Source organism: Oreochromis aureus, linkage group 4 (genome assembly GCF_013358895.1).
Source record: "Oreochromis aureus strain Israel breed Guangdong linkage group 4, ZZ_aureus, whole genome shotgun sequence".
NCBI lineage: Eukaryota > Metazoa > Chordata > Actinopteri > Cichliformes > Cichlidae > Oreochromis > Oreochromis aureus.
Genome location: NC_052945.1, coordinates 22,513,029 through 22,532,144, shown reverse-complemented (window position 1 = coordinate 22,532,144; position 19,116 = coordinate 22,513,029). Strand labels below are relative to the sequence as shown.

Genomic DNA, 19,116 nt, shown 5'->3' with positions numbered 1-19,116 from the left:
TCAGATCTTCCTACAATGTAAAACATTCACATTAACAAATTCAGATTTATAGTTTTATTTTTCAAAGACTATAATGTCACATTCTCCTCTCTCCAGGAGTCGCAATGCAACTCAGAGACAGTGACAGGCCACATCAGTTGCACACTATGTACAAACATACCACAACCTGAGGGACGAAGAATTACAATGACAGACTTACAAAGCTTACATGCTGTATATGTATATTTAATGTGGATAACTCCAGTGTCGGAATAATCACACATTGTTTTTGTGTATTGACATACTTTTCAATAGAAATAGTTTTTCTTATAAGTCAAGAGCATGATCAATTTTAAATGACTAACCCATAAAATTAGTATCACTAGTTCAAGACAATTTCTATATTAAAATAATGAAATTTAATGAAACTGGTGAAAGCTAAAGTATTGGAAAGCTTTGTATTGTGTGTTTCTCAGTTAAAAACTTAAGTTGTATTTCTTACTAATATGATTAATAGACTTCAACATTTGAGTATGTGCAAATGTTTTGTGATCACAAGCAAATAACTGCACATTTCTACAAGCTTACACCATTCAACAGAGACTTTATTTCCAGTTCAGCAAATAATTTACTGCCTTCCAAAGAGTGTATTCATATATGAAGCAAAGAAATGCTACTGATGATAAGAGAATAATTAAATCTACAAAGATCAGAAACAGTCTCCAAGATCCTTCATTTGGCACAGTGAATGAGACTACATTCACTTTTCAAACAATCATTTGTAAATCAACACATAATGCATCACAGCAAGCAGCCAGATTTGTAATTTTTTTTATCAACATAGTGCATACAACATCAAATTTGATAACAATGATAGCTGTCAGTAACTATAATGGTAATGGAAAGATTGAGCATAAGCAATATAATTTACAATCAGTGCATGCTCTAAGCATAATGACATTCATGTCCTCACCTTTTTCTTACACGTCATGTCGCGTGGCGTCGGGTGATGATGCACTCGAGAAACAGCGAAGAATAAAATAAACACTGCCTTTGTAAACACTATTTCAACAACAGATGAAACACTTAGAGACATTAAATAATTTAACATTATATTTTGGCACTGAATTTTCATTATATGTATATAATGAAAATATATAACCCCCCGCCACCATGTATAAGTGTGTGTATATATATCTGTATACGAGGCTTATATATTTATAAACCTCAGTCACTATTAAGTCAGATATTTACATTCATTTTGTGTGTGTGTGTGTGTGTGTGCACGTGTGTGTATGAGACAGAGTGTTTTACACACACGAAGAAAAAGTAAAGAAGAGAAAATCACTTTTTTTCCTGGATAAAATCAAACAATTCTTTCCCTGTAGTGTAATGATGTATTACGAGCCGCTTTAAAAATAAAAGAGAAACACAGGATGTATTATGACCTCAACTTTTGATTGTTACAAATAAAGTATTGCCAAGTTCTTTAATGTTTGGCCTCGTTCTATTTTTACTAACTAGATAAATCCATTTCCCTTTACCCTTCCCCGCTCTCCGGCTCTGCTCTCGCTTTTTTTGTTTTTCTTTGTTGACAATTTCTTACCCTTTATAAGGCACCGGTCCTAAAGATACAGGATGAAGTAGGACTCACATTTGGCAGACCACCACATCAGTGCAGAAAATCAGAAGAAATCATATCCATGGTGAATAAACCAGATATTACAGTGATGGTAAAACAGAAACATAATCCAGAATTTAAAAGGGGGAGTGAGGCCTTATAATACAGAGGAATTTGTCTTCCCAAAGAATTGAATCGTTCGGTGGTTTCACGCCCCATCAAGACCTTTCCTCCACTAAATGGACACTTCGTACTCCCGCGTATCCTGTCGTCAAAGTAAAAAAACAGAGGACCAACTTTAATGTTGGATATGGTGTTGACATATCCTCACTGGACACTTTATTAGGTACAACTTACATTCAGCATACTTTGCTTTTAATAAGTGGTTATTTCAGTTACCGTCACCTCTCTATTAGACCAGAGCTATTTTGGTGATGCTGGGTTTTAACTTCAGCAGGTACTCTAGACCATGTCTACATGCCTAAATGTACTGGGTTGTGCTGCAATATGATTACCTGATTCAATACTTGTGTTATCTAGCAGCTAAACATCTGTACCTAATAAAGTGGTCGGTGAGCATGCGCCTATATCTTGAATCCACAAATAAAATAGTCATTCAGTCAGATCTCAATTAAAACCAAGTGGAATTAATAATGTTAAGCAGCACTTTCCCTGTACTTACCCCTGCTTCATAAAGAGGGTTGTTGAAGTCTGACTCGACCGTGATGGGACTGTAGGAGTGCGTGTGAGAAAGAGACTTCCAGAAGTGTGGCTTCCATTCTAGTCTGCAGATGCTGTGAAAGACAAAATGTAACCACATCCATGAATTATTCAGCGCACAGGTCATTAGGAACTGAGGTGGAGAACATTTGGAAAGCAGTGTTGTAGTGTCTACACTGCAGACGTGGAAATACTTACTTTGTGTAGTACATGTAAATTCCTCCAATGAGGAGGATGACCAGGATGATTGGCAGAATTATTGCCAAAGCAATGTTCTCACTCAGGATCTGATGGGATGGCTGGAATGACTGGGACACTGCACACCAATCAAAAGTGTTACATTAGCTTTTGGTTTGGTTATGAGCCTAAACTGTCAAACACAACAAAAACAAGGTGCTAGATCACCACATTTATATGGTATATTTAGCAAATCGAAAAAATACCAGGTGCAAGTGCATTTAAAATTAAAATCCCATATGTATTTGTTTTAAAGAGCATGTTTAAATGACGTATTTAAGAGAGAAAAAACCAAAACAAATTACCTTCTAACTTGTGATCATCCAAAAGCTCCTCATATGCCACTTCAAAATAAGAAAGAGATAAAATATCATATTTTCAAACGTTCAGGAGCTCAATGCTATATTTTTACACTTCTATATAGTTGACAAAATAAATGCAGGTAACTAATAATTTATCAAGTTTGAATCTAGTTAGTTTAATCTTAATACAAAGTTTAAAAAAAAAGCTCCATAGTGGTGAGCTTCACCTTTGCAAAAGGGCGGCGGGCTGTTCCACTGAGATGGATGACCGGGAACACAGCTGATGATGACCTCGCCGATAAGTTCGTAGCCCTCGTAACAGAAGAATCGCAAGGTTTCTCCAGCTTGGTAGGTGTGCTTGTAAAGAGTTTGGTAACCATTGTCGGGGACTCCAGGGTTTGGACATGGGTCGTATTTTACTGCTCGTGGCACACAAAAACACACAGAGGACAGTCACGTACGTGCAGCTGATTCAAAACGTGCAGAAATAAGCTTCATAAACAGACGAGGTCAGCTGAGTGCAGGAAGGGCACTTACAGACACACTTTGGGCTGCGGTCGCTCCATTTGGGGGTACCAGTGTCTCGTCCGTAGCAGGAGATTTGGCTGGGACCTTCCAGCTGATAACCCTGGTTACAGGAGAAACGAACCACTGTCCCAACGGCAAAGCCTGTTTCGGGGCGCACGGAGCGTGCTCCGTTTACCACCTCTCCTGGGTCAGGGCACTGCTGTACTGTAGGGGGGAAAATTAGATTTATAAACTACTGGACACGAACAATGTGAGGTTATTATATAATATTATACTACAGTATATTTCTAACTAACTAGGCAGCTCATTCTCTTTCTCTTGACAGTACTTTCTTTGAATATATGACATGTTTTGGGCTCAACTCGAAAGAAAAGCAGATGTGAAATGTAAAGGTGAGGTCAGAGGTCAAATGTGACATACTTTAAATATTTATACAGTACTTTCTATATGTTGACAATACATGCCATATTGTAAAAATAATAGTTTCTAAGTTTTGCTAAGTTTTGCCAGTTTTTGACTAATAAATGACGGAGTTCACCTTGAAAATCTTTGCCGATATAACCTAAATTTAAATAGATTTTTAACATGATTCTACATCTTTTTATAAAATCAGAATTCATTCAAAACCTTTCAAGCTACCGTGTTTACAGATAGAACAACACCCACACAAATGCTACCAAAAGCATAAACTCTTTGTTGGGGGTGAAAAGAGAAGCAGCAGGAACAAAGTAAATTTTTTTATTTATTTACTTTTTTAATTAACCCCCCCCCATAAAACTTCATCTAAAATTGTCAAATCTCTTTGTATTTTCACGTTAGAAAGGACCATATCTTATCAGGGACTGTAAGCTTCCTGGGGACAGGAGTAGCTCCCAGTGCTGAATCTCTAAGAAACTTCTAAGAATTACAACATTTAGAATTTTTCCATAAAATTAGGACTACACCCTGGTAAAGATAAACTTACTTCTAAAACCATCTACACTATTAGAAGAGCTCCAATAGTGGAAAACTGTTAGGAGAAGGGAATCCTGGCAATGCTCTGCAAGTGATGAACTATAGACAGTTTGCATAATCTGGGTTCTCCCTCAGAGGGCCTGGCTCTTTTCCACACTGTTCGTCTTACCCTTAACGCAGGTAGGCGGACTGCTGCTCCAGGACAGGTCCCACTGGCAGGTGATGATGTCAGAGCCGCTGATGTCATACCCCGGCTGGCACTGATAGGTCAGCACGCTGCCTCTCACGGGGGAGGTGTGGGATGAGCTGATCCAGCCAAACTCAATATTAGGAAGGGTAGGGCAGGTGTCATTAGGTTCGACCTCTTCATAACACAGACAAAGGAGCAATTCAGTGAGAGAAACAAAAGCAGCTGTTTGAAATCTGTTTCCTGCTGGCCGCAGCCCTCATTCAATTCAACTCAATTCAGTTTTATTTATACAGAACCAAATCACAACACTCACCTCAAGGCGCTTTTAATTTTAAGGTAAAGACCCCACAATAATACAACTAGATGACTGCTTGTGAGCAAGCACTTGGCAACGGTGGGAATAAAAAACTCCCTTTTAACAGGAAGAAACCTCTGGCAGAACCAGCTCTTTATATTGACCTTCTCCATATTGTATTGTGTACTTTTACAGTCATTAGTTAGCGCACTTACCACGATAATGAATGAGGAATCCCTGACTCAGGATGAAACTGGAGTCGTCCAGATCGCTCTGAAACTGGATGGCAACCTCAGACCCCCCTGAAACAACCTGGAAACGTTCTTTGGACCCCAGGTACTGGCCGATCACGTGGGACGTGAGGTCACGCCCATCAAAAATAGTCAGCACATCGGTGTGACGGATATTTAAACTACGGAGTGAAGAGAAGAATAAAAGGAGAAATAAGCTTTTTTTATGCAGAGAGATCTGTATAGCTACCAGAGAACAGTTCTTTTTTCTAATATATCTTTTTTCTTGTTTGTTTGCTGCTTTATTTTTAATGCTTTAAACTATTTTCACATGTACCACGGATACGAAGTGTAACTTGAATTAAAATATAAACGTGCTCATGATTAAAGACAACAGCAGAAAACCAAGACCTGTGGGACATTCGTGACCTGAATTTGACACCAGGATGCTGATTAAATGATTTTTCTCTATTACTCATTTAATTTATTGTCAGTTCAGTGTGCTGTGTGCTGTGACTCTATTACTTTAAGGGAGAAATTAAATTAAGCACATTTATTAAACTATAATTACCGCTTTGTGCTTGTATGCCTGAGCCAACACACCAAGGTACAGTTCATATCAAGTTGTTCCTCATCTGAGCTAAGAGTCTTGGGAAAGAGGATGCTGTTTGCTGTATGGCGAAGCCTTCTAAAGCAATTCTTTGATTTGTGATATAAGGTTATATAAATAAATCTGATTTGACCAATAAAAAGGATTCTGTAGTGTTTAAGTATAAAATACTTAAAAACACAGATGTTCCACACAAATACAAATTTTACAACATGGATGGTTCACATATATATTCAGCGTGACAGCAGGGAAGATTTATACCGTCACCGCATTTTAAAGTTGGGCAACACCAGTTCACAAACTCAGCTTTACTGTTCCTGAGTCTATTTGCTGACTATTATGATGTCACAGTGAAGATGACCTTTTGGATATAAAATGTAAGCCAGGTCACCTGTTTATTCTGTTTATCCTGTTTGAAGATTGTGTGAAATTTTGTCATAATTGGTCAGTTCTTTAGATATGGCACTGCGAGAGAGTGAACGGCACTTCTTCCTCACATCAAGAGGCTTCAACTTCCTGGTTATTTGGAGTCTTTCTGTCCCTGTGCTCATGTAGGTTTCCTTCAGGTGCTTTGGTTTCCTCAAGCAGTTAGTTAACTGCTGATTCATAATGGGCCTTATTTGTGGATATGAGTGTGTGTGGCTGCCTCTCTGTGTCAGCCCTGTGATGGATTAGGGACATGTTTAGGATGCACCCAAGCAGCAGCCTCTATGGCTAAAAAAACTAAAGTCACTGCAGAAGCTGGTTTTATTTTCCACTTCTCACCTGAGGGTGACTCCAAAATGTGAGTCATTTCCCATTGATCCCCATGTTAAAATGTTCAACTAAACAGCATTTTGGCCTCTGTGGATAGACTACTAAAGCTTAAAGTTAGGGGCGCAGCTGCTTTGACTGACAGGTGTGCTGACACGAGCAGCTGTAGCCAATAGCTGGTGCCTTTTGGGGCATTTTTAATGAAATGCCTGTCAAACAACATATCCTGCTGCTGTACACATTGTTTAAGCGTGTTTGTGCTTTAGTTTCTGGTGAGTGAAATCCTAGTATTTTATTAATAACTGTGATAGTTAGCAGTATTTAAAAATTTCAAAGAAATCCCCCCCGATGTTCCTGAGATATAGTGTTTATAAGAAGCAGATGAATGGATGTCTATATTTTCTTTCACTGAAAAAAATATGGCTCGGAAACATATATAGTTCAACAGCATGTGGAGATTTTTATATATTGTAAATAATTAGAAGCTAATTTAGAAGTTTAAAACATCCAAGATTGAAGATACTTACCTGCCTGAGTTTGGGTGGAAATTTTTAAAATATTGAATATTTAAACTCTATAGTACATAAAGCATCATGCTGTCTAATCTATTTTTAAAATGCATTCCAAATACTAAAAAGAGACACAAATTAATCACTCACATCTGGACATCCAGTTCAATGCGTTTCTCCTCGTTACCATGGATTTGCCACATACAGTCTAAGCCCTTGGAGTAGCTCTGGGGCCAATCAGGAGACAGGATGGTTCCAGAGGGCTCGGTCAACTCCCCTCCGCACAGAGCTTAGGGAGCAGAACAAAGGAGAGAAACTGAGGTGAGGATGCAGACTGGGAGACAGAGAATGATTAAATTGTAGCAAGGAAAAGCAGATATTAAAGGAATAAAAAGGAAATTGAGAAGACACGAAATATTAATTTGGAGAAAAGAAAAGAAATAAAACTAAACTTTAAAAAAACATTTGCAGAAGCAGGCTAAGCACTTGCTTTTGTAATCATTTTGTTCACTACATATACTTAATATTATAAGAAGCCTTAATGCAAACTGTCATTAGCTTACTTTCAGTCTTTTAAGGAATGATCGCTTTGACACTCTTATCTCATTACTTCACAGCAACTACAAATATAATACAAACAGTTCAGAAAGTATGTCAGTAGGGAAGTGGCTACTCAGCAGCACTTCTATTTCACTGTAAAGCTGCTTTCAGCTGCTGCCTCACTCTGGGTATCTCCACATATTTAATTTGCCAGGCACCGGATACCGCAATATTGTTTCTGACACAACCACAAAGGGATCTGTCTCCTCCCAAAATCAAAACATGCAGCTTACACGTTTTAGGCGAGTGTGTAAACTACTCCATGATGGAGTGCAGTTCTACAATTTCCCCTGTAAGAAAATGCTCAGTTTGTGCTTGAGGCTAGTGCTGGCTTCACGTAAAATGCCAGCACTAGCCTCACCAAATCTGAGGCATTAAACTGTGTTGCTGCACAGATGCACGTCCAACTATAGTTATGGAGGGAGTCCAAGCTTTCGTTCAGTAAATGTGATAAAAAAAGAAGATGCAGACTGAGACTTACCATCCTGCACACACACATACAGGATGGTAAATCTACATTTGCAAATCTAATTCAGTGAGAGAAAAACAAGGATATGAAGACCTGGACTAAACAACCATAACTTTATAACAGGCACATGGATGCCAATCTCCTGACATCTCATATTTCACCTTTCTGGATCAATATTTATACAACCTACTTCTTGGTTTCTGTAAGCAGAAATAAAACACAGCATTTGGCTTTCAGAATATGTCACTTTAACGCTTAGATAAAACTCTGGCACCTGTGTTTTCAGCCAGTCCCTGACCCGGTGCAAAATCTCTGCCAGTTTTAAATCTCACAGTTTTCACAGCATGCTGGCAGATCAACAGATGACACAGTCAATGTGGCTACACACGGCATCTCAAAGCTTCAGACGCTTATCTCTGCACAACTCGCCCTAACTATCAATGAATCAAAATGTTTTTTCTCACGTCACACTAAATAAGAAATAAACAAGAATACGTAAAGTTTATATTTTTGTTTCAAAAGATGCAATAAACAGTGTTGACATTACCATCTTCTCTTGCAACATGAAACTGATGAATCCTTAAACGTACCTCTGCACACAGGTTCGCTGTCATTCCAGTGAGGGTTACTGGGATCGACGCACTCAATGGTCCCTGAACCTTGTTCCATGACGAAGCCTGGAGAACAGGTGAAGGTGACGGTGGTTCCCAGCTGATACGAGATATCACTGCTGCTGAAGTTTCCATGAGGCATGTAGGGCTCCCAGCAGTGCTCATCATCGAAAGCTTAAAAAGGACGCCGGAAAAAGTAAACCATGTGTGCACATTTATACAGATCACAGAGTGTTTCCTCGTCGTGGCATTTGATATTCAGGGAGCTGTTCTCCTTCTAGATAAAATTAGGCAGCCATCCTCATTTGATTTATTGGGGAACTTTTCAGTTGGTATGTCCGAGAATCTTGGCTAGAAAAATCCCAGGTGTAAAAGGCTAAGAGTTTCAGCACTGAGCAGCTTCAAAGCCTTAAAGTAAATCCCACTGAAACGTGGGCAGACTGTAAGCATTCATGTGGCTCATTATGCATGTCTTTCCTGAATTATCAATAATTAACAAGGGAAAGGCTTTACTAAGATTTAACAAAATCTCCAAGAATCCATTTGCATGATTTCTGACTTTTTCTCAGGCACAATGCTGACCCGTGTACCATATATTTCACAGTAATGAGGTCAGAAGGACGCTCTGCTCTGCTACCGTCTTTTTGTTTTGCTGAACCTGGGAAAGACCTAATGTAAGCAAAAAGGATGCAGGCTCTCTCTGCTCACCCTCATATCGCAGCGCCAGCAGCAAAGGGATGGAAGAAGAATCCGCTGTGAGCTCCAGGTACAGCGTGGAGCTCTCGCTCAGCAACCCACGTTCTGGGACGTCATCCATATCTGAGTCAAAAAGCGTTGGAGCCAGGGAACTGTTTCCACTGCGCACAATTAACCTGAAAGCAACGAACCACAAATTGCCACAAAGGTTAGCAGAAACGCTTTAAGGAAAGCAGGAATGTGCACAGACAGCAGGTCGAAGGAGGCCGAACAAGTCTTTTGCTTTGGCTACTTTTTTATTGCAAAGTGAAAGTGCGCTGTGAGAGACTTTGCCTAGTATTTTGAGAGATTATAAAAATAGTCTCTAAACATATAAATCTTCTCTCACAACGCAAGCACATGCACATTAGTCCGCCTGGTGACTGAACTGCTGTCTGTCTCTGTGTTAGCCCTGTGATCGACTGTCGACCTCTCCATGGCACCCTGCCACTCGCTCTATGACAGCTAACCCCCTGTGACCCTGAATTGGATAGAAAAATGGATGGATTGATGGATGGAGAGATGGATAGATGACCTTCAGAGAACAAGCTTAGGGAAAATAAAAGGGAAAATAGCAAATTTCTAAAAAGTTTTTTTTTTTATTATTGTATGAATCTGGGAGCTCTATCTATGTATGACTTAAAATAGCAACTGAATATTAAAGTGAACCTGCTGATCTTATTTTCTGCCACACACATACTGTTACAGTGCTGGATGCTCATATTAAACAGGGCCAAAGTTTCAAATAATGATACCAGTGAATGCAAAATTAATCCCCATGATTCCAAAGCTCAGGCTTTAGACTGCATAAAACATCGGTTTCCAGTGTTTCTTTGATACTTGAGCTGACATAACCTTGATTTCCTTATATGGTGATCTCAAGCAAAGTTGGATTTTGTTTGCAGAAGCATGAAGAGAGACAAACAAATCAAGAGAAAGTGGGCTTTTAAAGAGACAGGAGCTAAAATGACTCGTTTCAAACACAGGATGAACTTAAAGGCTGCACAAATGGCCAGCGTAAGATAAACATTAAGGAGTGTTCGTAACTTTGAGAAAGCCAGTATAATGGAAAAAAATGAAGCTGGATACACAGCACAGCTGGTAGTTTACTCCTACAATTGATATTGGAGAAAAACAAATACTAAACACAAAAATGTAAAAAGAAAAAAGAAAAACTTGTCATCTGTGTTGTACTCTCTTCTTTTAAGATCTTTTTAAATCAGAGGGTGTTTATTCTCCATGTAATACTCTGTGATATGTGAAGTGGTTAAAACGCAGGCTTACTTATCATCATCTTCATCCAGTGCAATCCTCTCAAAGTGTAGGTGGAGTCTGTGTCCCTCTTTGGCTTCTATTAACCAGTGACAGCTCAGATTATTTCCATTGCTGTGGTTGCTTACTGATGGAGGCGGTGGGGACAGTATCCGTCCCACAGTCGCATTACGAATCCACCCTCCGCAAGACACGGCTGAGAGAAAATGAAATCTATTTAAATGAACTCAAAGCTGACCAGGTTTAAACCAACAGAGTTAGCAAAGAAGATGAGGCAGTGGGAAATTTAAAAGAAGTCTGAGTCAGTTCACTAACCAACACACTGAGGCTCAGGAGTGCTCCAGCGTGGCTGCGTCATGTTCACACAGGTCGCCACCTCATGTCCGCGGACTTGAAAACCTGGATCACAGTGGAAGTGCGCCTGACCTCCAGGATGGATGTCTGTCACTGTCACTCCACCGCCCTCAGGAGACATTGGGAATGGGCAGGACAGCAGAAAGGCTGTTGATGAAGGTTAAGCAACAGTTAAACTCTTTAGGGGTCGCCACAGCAGTTCCTCTTCCTCCATCTCACCCTATCCCCAGCATCCTACTCTGTCACACCAACTGTCTGCATGTCCTCCTCCACTACATCAAATCTTCCACAAATCTTCCCCATGATCTTCCTTTTTTCCTCCTCCCTCGCAGCTCCATCTTAATCTCCATCATCTTTGTCCTATATATCCACTATCTGTCCTCTGCGTATGTCCAAACCAGTTAGCTAAACATGCAGTGCTGATCTTTTCCCTCTATACTCTCTACTTTATTCTTTTACTTCTACTGTGCACGCTCTGCACATCTCTTATTCATAATTTTCTTCTGCCATTTACTCCAAACACATTCTAATAAGTCGTCTATCAGGTGGTGATTTTTAAGTCCTCAGATATCTGTTATGCTATCATTATCACGTAGCAGAATAGAAACAGAAATAAACAGACAGAGATGTCCAAGGTGGCACGACTGAGCAGGTGGCTGTCTCGTCACCTGCACAATTATCATCTATCATCACTGGTGTTGCTTTTAACAAGATGCCACTGACACTTGTTATTCACCTTGAATCTTTTCATTCATTTTAATCAAAAGCGTAAAGCTCAGTGTTTCCTGGCTAAACAAGGCAGGCTTTAGAGAATAAGCGATACATATGAAAATGTGCAGGTGAGACATTCTCACTTTAAAACTCAAAGGACACTGACTAAATTAAAACCTGTAAATTAAAGTGAGAGACACATCTACCACACTTCCATGGTTTCACTGTGTAGCTTTTTATTACAGCCACATAACACTTTCTCACATTAATGTTACTAAATAAAGGTAGATAGAAAGAAAGCATGAAAAGTCATTAAAGAGACATAAAATGTTCTGTTTATCTTATGAAAGAAGTTAAGCTGAGTTACCTTGATAGTGGAGGCTGAACATGCCATGGTTGGTCTGACGCAGACTGCGATAGTGGATGTAAACCTGATTGGTTGTACTGCGAATCACCTGACCCTGTTTCATCAGGGTCTCATTGGCTAACAGCTCTGGTCCTGATCCGCCGTATCCCATGATTGTTAGAGACTCATCCTTGGAAAGGTTAGCCTTTCTCACCTGGGGGAAAAAAAGAGGACACCTCTTTTGTCTGCTGTCGTTATATAAACTTTCCCGGTAGCTTAGCAGCTCATGAAGTGAATCTGCTGACATACTATACAACCTAAACTAACTCATGATTGTCTGTACAATCTTTGCAAATGCTGCACTTACAAAAAGAAAAGCTGAGTCATGGAGTCTAAATCAAACGTAACGAACACTTTCTGACAAATTCATCAACAGCAGCATGTTGGGCTTTTGTTACAATAAACTGCTTAAAAATAGCTGGTTAAGGTGTTTATGAATTTCTAATGCCCATTACCTGAATTTCCACTCCATAACCTGCGTACACAGTAATGCTGTAGGTGCACTCCAATGGGGAAAAAGATGAAGATGCTGCGGGATCTGGAGACTCAACAACATCCTCCATGGCTAACAAAGTAGCGTTGCATTGAACTGTAAAACAAGAGGGACAGAGCAGGTGAAGAAGTAGGAAAAGTGTATGATTCAGAAAAGCTGTAGCAAACTTACATACAGGTTTTATACTATCTGCTTTTTCTTTCTCAACTAGTATCTTCACAGCTAGTGAAAGCATTCTTTGATCATGACTTATTGTCAGTATCCCAGAGGATGCAGTGGGTGTCGACTGATCAGCCTGATACAGTCGAGATGCAACCTTGTTGCACTCTAGTAACCTGTGTTTTGGAGGAGAACTGCAGAGTGATTTCTGTAAGTGAAAATGAGAGAAATTCCAGCGTCTTAAGATCTTTTATCGAACTGCAACTCCAATGCCTGAAATGAGCAGTCATGTGGTTATCAATAAAATTTTAAATGTGTGCAGAGACCAACGGGATTGCTTAGTTTATAAATGTGGTGCTGGGTGTTTATGATTGCAAGGGTCTGCTTTAATGAAAATTAAATTTCTAATTTGGTAAAAGGTGATTACAAAAACCCTTTAATCCCACACAAAGGGGAAATACTCCTCTTCTTAAGATGTAAAATGTGAGTCTGAAAGCAGGCGAAATGGATAATAAGGTGGTGCAACTTATCAGCAACAGTACATCAGCTGGTTTAGTAAATATTAACTGACATTAATAACAAATGCAGTGAAGCACTGGCTTGGGTGACACATAATATTCTGGTTTCCCTTGGCTTAAATTATTTTATTGACTGACAAAAACCGCTGCTATACATCAGTAAAATCAAATTACTGACGACCACTTATACAGAAATGGTCTCTGGGGAGGAAACAGGCTTCCCAATCTATTTGGCAAAGACTGAACAGAAACAAAGAAGGGGTTGCTCGCTGGGTAAAGGACTATAAAACCCCCACTAAAAAGACGACATGTGGTTTTTGGCACCTTGTTTAATGCAGCCATCCTTATGTAGCCTCATACTTAATGTAATGTACTTCTCAACTCTTAGCAAGAAAGCGACGGTTTTGGGAAGGTGACTTCTGAAATACATGCGTTACAGATTACTAGTTTAAAGTGCAATAAGTAGTGAAACATTTAAAAATGAATCTAATTATTACAGAGACTTATTAAATTTAATTACTCTTTGATTACTCTTCTGACAAATGTTTTGAACTGAGCAGGAAAGTTGTAGGCGGCAGCTGAAGCCCACTAAAAGGCATTCCCGTCTGACTATACAGCAACCTGATTTGTCGACTGTTTGCAGGCATGGCATACTCAGGTTAATTACAGCTATGCACATTCAAATGGAGCCCCTTTTGAATGTAATCATATATTTTTCTTAGCAACATTTATTCTAAAACTGAAACATCTCCAATTACTCGCCAACAAAGCAAATAAGCCCATTACCCAGGAAGCTCAAATGTGCGATAATGTCGCAATAAGCAATGAACATGTTTGACACCTTTGCCTGCTCCTTGAGAGATGTTTGACAGAAGGCTGAAATCCCAATTAACACTAAAGACACAATAAAACCCCGAGAGGAAGCAGGTGACAAACACACTCTCTCTTTGTGTCTTTCACACACACACAAACACACACACGTCTCACAGATTGTTCATCTTCTGTGACATTTCTCTTCCCACATATGGTGTAAATCAGCTGACCTCCCTCCTTCAGCTCAATCAAATTTCCCAACTCTTGTTTGTGCTGTTGCTGTATGACTCGCATCCATCTCCAATAAGAGCCTCACAGGCACCGGAGCCCACAGAAGTGCATTTCTGACTACCATTTGCACAGGATGCTGGTGCACTCTTCACCACCCTGTATCAGCATGCTTGCCATGAGACAATGATTTCTTACAAGTGCTGTTACCAGTATTTCAAGGTTCACGGTTGCTTTTTTCAGTTATTTCCATGCTCACCAATTACTTTTATTGCATATATTTATTTTTTTGCAGAGACAATGAGAAGATAAACAGCAGAATTAGATTTCATTATTAAGATTAGTCTGGTTACAGTGAACAAAGTCAACAGAGAGGACACCAACAACCTTCTTCCAGATGCAAGTCCCCTTTGTATACTATAGAGCCAAATTCTCAAAGTACTTTGTACCGACTTAAACATTTAGAGGTTTTTTTTCAGTGTAATTAAACTGACTCGCTAAGCATAAACTGTTTTGTGGAGTCATTAAACAAAACTTAAAATAAAAATGTTAAACTACTTTCAGCTGCTTCCTTATTTACAAGGGTTCACCATAGAGAGCAGATATTTGGCAGAGTTTTACATCAGTTGCCTTTCCTGATACAGCCCAAAGGACTTGTGACTCCTCCTAAGCATCAAACTGTGGCTCTTTCACTTTTTAGGCAGCTGTGTAAACCACTATGGAGCCACTAAGTTTATTTTGCGTGTAAGTCTCAATGAGGCTTGTCTGGGAAGTTCCCTGCGAGCTGCAGAAAAAGAATGAAAATCAGCTAAAATATCATGTATGTTATTTGCCTTCGTGTCAGAATAGAGACCCTGTGGCACTGTGAGTGTGGAGGGTCACTGAGGTGAGCACTATCCCTGCGATGGCACAAACAGGAGTGTGTGTTAAGTGTTTATCATATCATCTAATGCATGCCAAAAGTGAGTAACTAAACAATTTAAATACCAAAAAATGACTTATTTAATTTGCAGTGTGCAGATTTCACATCTTATTTTTTTCAAAGAATCACAGATCCAGTCAACAAGGTCTCTATTATCCTTTGGGAATGACATAATTATAATAAATATTACATAAGCTTTAAAACTTTGTTTTTGAGAAGGGGCACTTCCTGGATTCAACCGATTTCTATTTTAGGTGCTTAAATATAAAAAAAAAAAAAATGTCGAGGCACTCCCTGTGCAAAATAAAACTAAATTTAAGCCTAAATCTACCTTCCTTACTTCAAAATAAAGGCATTTTAACTTTATTTTTAAACCCGAGTGCCTTTTTACAATATTCAAGCTTATTTATTATTAGTTTGAATCATCAGTGTACATCAAAGAAGGAGCTAAGTGGAGGAAAATCTTTGTCCAGGATTCAATTAGGAACAGGCTAAGAGCATCTCTCCAGATTTAATGACAGAGGATGAACAGCCTTTTTATCCAGCCTTTCTTCACTGTCATTCATTCCTATACTAACCATCAGATACAAAGATACACAAGCCCATGGAAGGCATATTATTGATAGATCTGGCTAAAAAAAACATCTAAAAACAATCCGGGCTGGTAAACCAATCTGTTTTTGCTTTGCTTTGGGATTACTGAAGAGCGACAGAGACAACAGGTGGTCTCACTCTCTACATCAAACAGGTAAGTAGGAGTACACTTCATCAGCCTCTTCTTCATCAAGTATTCAGTGTATACACTCATTCCTTTGTGTCACGAATCCTGAAATGTAGAAACAAAGGAAGCACAGTATTGCTGCAGGAATTAGACCAGAAACATGCACAGATGTCTGGATTGACTGCACTTCTATTGTTACTGAAAATGGAAAAATATTCACTCTTTAGCACTAAGCTAAAATTCTTTATATAAAAAAAAAATCTGTGGATCTGAATATGTGTCATAGCATTACTTCACATTATTATCAGTTAAATGCCAAAGTTTAAGCATGAACATTGAGTCACTAAAGACTGTTTAAAAAACAAAAAGTATATTTACATTTACCTTGTGTGGCAAAATCTTCTTGAAAGTGATGCAGGAAAGTTGAAGTTGTGATCGGATTCAGTAGAAATTTGCAGTTGCTGTGGATCATCACATCGCAAAATAAACAAGACTCAGGGGAGGGAAGGTGGGAACACACAATTACCTGGCATGTGCATTGTGGTTATGGTGGTCGTGGTAATCAGAGTAGTAGTTGTCTCCTCCTCTATGGGTAGCGGGGACATGGTATTTCTCGATCCTGTTTGGCTAGCAGCTGAAGACGAGCTTAAAGCTGTTGTCAGCAGCCCTGGTGACATGGCAATGGCTGTTGACTCAGTCTGCCCCATCCCGGGTGCAGCCTGAGTCGGATTGGTGGTAGTACCTGCAGAGTCCAAGAGTTTGAGCGAATGTGTGTCATTTCCAATGTACAATTACTATAGCTGCATTAATTAAACTATATAAAGAGCATTATTAGTGTACCTGTGCCTGCAGAAGCACGTCCCAAGTATTCCTTACTCTGCAGGGCGGCATGGATCATGTCGCCCAGTGGGTAGGAGTCCGGGGGGGATGTTGGTGGTGTATCAGGCTCAGGAGTCATAAAGCTCATCCCTGGAAGAGGCACACAGTTAGTTTTTGTTGTTGGTGGTGCTATTTACAGCAAAAGGGAGATAATACATTATTTTTCCTAGATGTGCAATAAATAAAATATCTTAATCCACCATGTTTCTGCTGTAACAACAAGCATGCATACATTAAAGACCAGACACACACACACACACACGCACACATATAGACAGTTACCTGAAACTAGGTGGATCACTGTGACAGACAGCGTCACAAGGCGCGTGAACCCCATGGTTATGGATGACCTGGGAAGGTTAAAATGAACGGATCGATTAGTAAACTGTCATGTGATCATGTAATTAGGCGGCTGCATTTTGTAGGTTACTGTAATGATTATTAATAGCTTATGATGGCTGCAGGAGGCTTAATCCGCAGGAGTGGTAATGAATAACAAATTGTTAATCACAGCAAATTCGGTCGCAATTCAGCACATGTTTACATCACAGGCCACTCGGATCGGAACATCACCGCGATACCGTAAAATCTCATCTCAAATGCCATTTCGTTTTATAAAGCGTAGAAGCGTAAATGTCTATTTATTAAAGGCTGTTGTTACAGGTGTTGATGTGGGGAAGAAAAGAACCAGGTAGGCCCACACGTCGCACAAGGTATAAGGTTAAATATTCAGGCTTCCCTCTGCATTTTCTCATTCAAATCTGCAACAACATGCCGAAAATGCGCTATTCCAAAAAATCCAGCGAGGGAGCCTGTGATCGCTGCTTGCCCAATTTGAAACACGTTACCTGTTCACTGCAATGTGTGAAAAAAAAGAAAAAAGGAAAAAATAAATAACCTCCTCTTGCTATTCGAGGCGTTTCCTTCGGTGAAAATGCCAGCTTGGTGTGTGACAAAATGATGGGGCTCTGCGAGGCAGCTTCTCTCGCACCTCCCTCGGCCCTCTTTTGTGCGGAGGACGATTTTTGACACCATTCATCGCTACCGTGAGACCAGCAACCATCTCAGCAGCGCTTAAACGCGCCTACCACTTACCTTTGTCTTCCAGGCGGCGTTTAAGTATTCTTTATCCTGGCGGGTATCCTGTTGCTTTAGGCCGAAATACGGCGGGCTTTGCGCTTGTGAGATGCCCCTGGCTGGTTACCGTGCGGTTGACGCATTCGGCTATGATGTGAGGGCATTTGTGTTGAAGCGCCAGGTGCACCCTAGCGACGAAAGGCTGTAACTGCAGAGCGCCGCGAAGCTCCTCACCACATTTTGTCTGTCAGCGGTGGAGGAGCTGTCCACCGACGCGGTGCTGAAGTGCGTCCCGACACAGCGCTGCGTTGTAGCCTTTATCAAGGTAATCTGACAGGGACGGGAAAAGCGGCACGGTAAATAGTGTATGTTTATTCATTTAAAGGCCTGCATGTGTCGTACCGTGTGCATGGCGAACATTTTCAGCCGCCGATTCTTGGAATGGGTGGATGTTTGCTCCAACATGGAACACGGGCAGTAAACAAGCCAGCTGAGCTGTGGGGGCTGGCGCAGAGCAAAAAAACAAAAAACAAAAATGTATGCTGAAGCATGCGCAAGATAATCACCCACAAATCATGAAACACATTTATGGTGTGTGTCTGTGCTGCAGCACGGGGTGCTTCCACTACATGTTGATGTGACGGCTAAACGATTGTGCAGAAATACGACCAAACCCCGACACTTTGTTTACTGTATCTTCTAACACACACACACACACACACACACACACACACACACACACACACACACACACACACACACACACACACACACACACACACACACACACGTATATACCCCAAATGCCAAGTGCAACAGTTGCACTTGATCACTAGTCATGCAATACTAATATTTTAACTAATAGATAGTATACTATATAGTGTACAACAGTGGGTTTGTGCAACAGGGCAAAAATATTAAAAATACACAAAAAAATGTTTTAAAAGTTCTGTGAATTCAAAGTAAAAGCTAAACTTTGTAGTCACAAGACCTTAATGTGCCTACAGCCTGCAGTGAAATCCACAGCTAGTTTGGGTCACAAATCAGGTCTTATGTAACACCATGTCAGCCTCCAACTTAAAAAAAGGGGTGAGCAAGTGACCCAGTGATCCAAAGCTACATGTCCACTGTTTTCTCTCAAGTCCACTCTGACATCGACCTCAATCCCCATGGCGCTGAACGGGGATTACGATAAAGAAAATAGGTTGGGCGAGGACAGT

The 19,116-nt window shown here is 40.1% G+C and overlaps 1 protein-coding gene across 3 annotated transcripts; it reads right to left on the bottom strand.

Moving 5' to 3' along the window:
- Nucleotides 1-572: 572 nt before the first annotated feature.
- sez6l2 (seizure related 6 homolog (mouse)-like 2) lies at nt 573-18,036 on the bottom strand. Of its 3 annotated transcripts, none has more exons than XM_039610821.1 (19): nt 17,915-18,036; nt 17,102-17,169; nt 16,781-16,909; nt 16,467-16,682; nt 12,542-12,675; nt 12,048-12,240; nt 10,931-11,116; nt 10,628-10,811; nt 9,317-9,480; nt 8,588-8,782; nt 7,079-7,217; nt 5,042-5,238; nt 4,511-4,705; nt 3,397-3,591; nt 3,087-3,278; nt 2,863-2,904; nt 2,519-2,636; nt 2,283-2,394; nt 573-1,865 (listed from the first exon to the last, which is right to left on the bottom strand). In XM_039610821.1, the coding sequence occupies exons 2-19, from the start codon at nt 17,154-17,156 to the stop codon at nt 1,836-1,838; spliced, it is 2,676 nt and encodes an 891-aa protein (XP_039466755.1). In that variant the 5' UTR covers nt 17,157-17,169; nt 17,915-18,036; the 3' UTR covers nt 573-1,835. The 3 variants fall into 3 exon arrangements, with proteins under 3 accessions (XP_039466755.1, XP_031588550.1, XP_039466756.1); XM_031732690.2 differs by having other exon boundaries at nt 2,863-2,901; XM_039610822.1 differs by lacking the exon at nt 17,915-18,036 and adding an exon at nt 17,668-17,703.
- Nucleotides 18,037-19,116: the final 1,080 nt, after the last annotated feature.

What these genes read in the sequence shown, in the direction of transcription:
- sez6l2 (XM_039610821.1), bottom strand. Translation starts at nt 17,156, where the DNA reads ATGGGGTTCACGCGCCTTGTGACGCTGTCTGTCACAGTGATCCACCTA. An exon ending in ACGTGCTTCTGCAGGCACAG is followed by an intron (nt 16,683 to 16,780) that starts GTACACTAATAA and finishes TGGACTCTGCAG; the next exon opens with GTACTACCACCAATCCGACT. An exon ending in ATTTACATGTACTACACAAA is followed by an intron (nt 2,395 to 2,518) that starts GTAAGTATTTCC and finishes TGTCTTTCACAG; the next exon opens with CATCTGCAGACTAGAATGGA.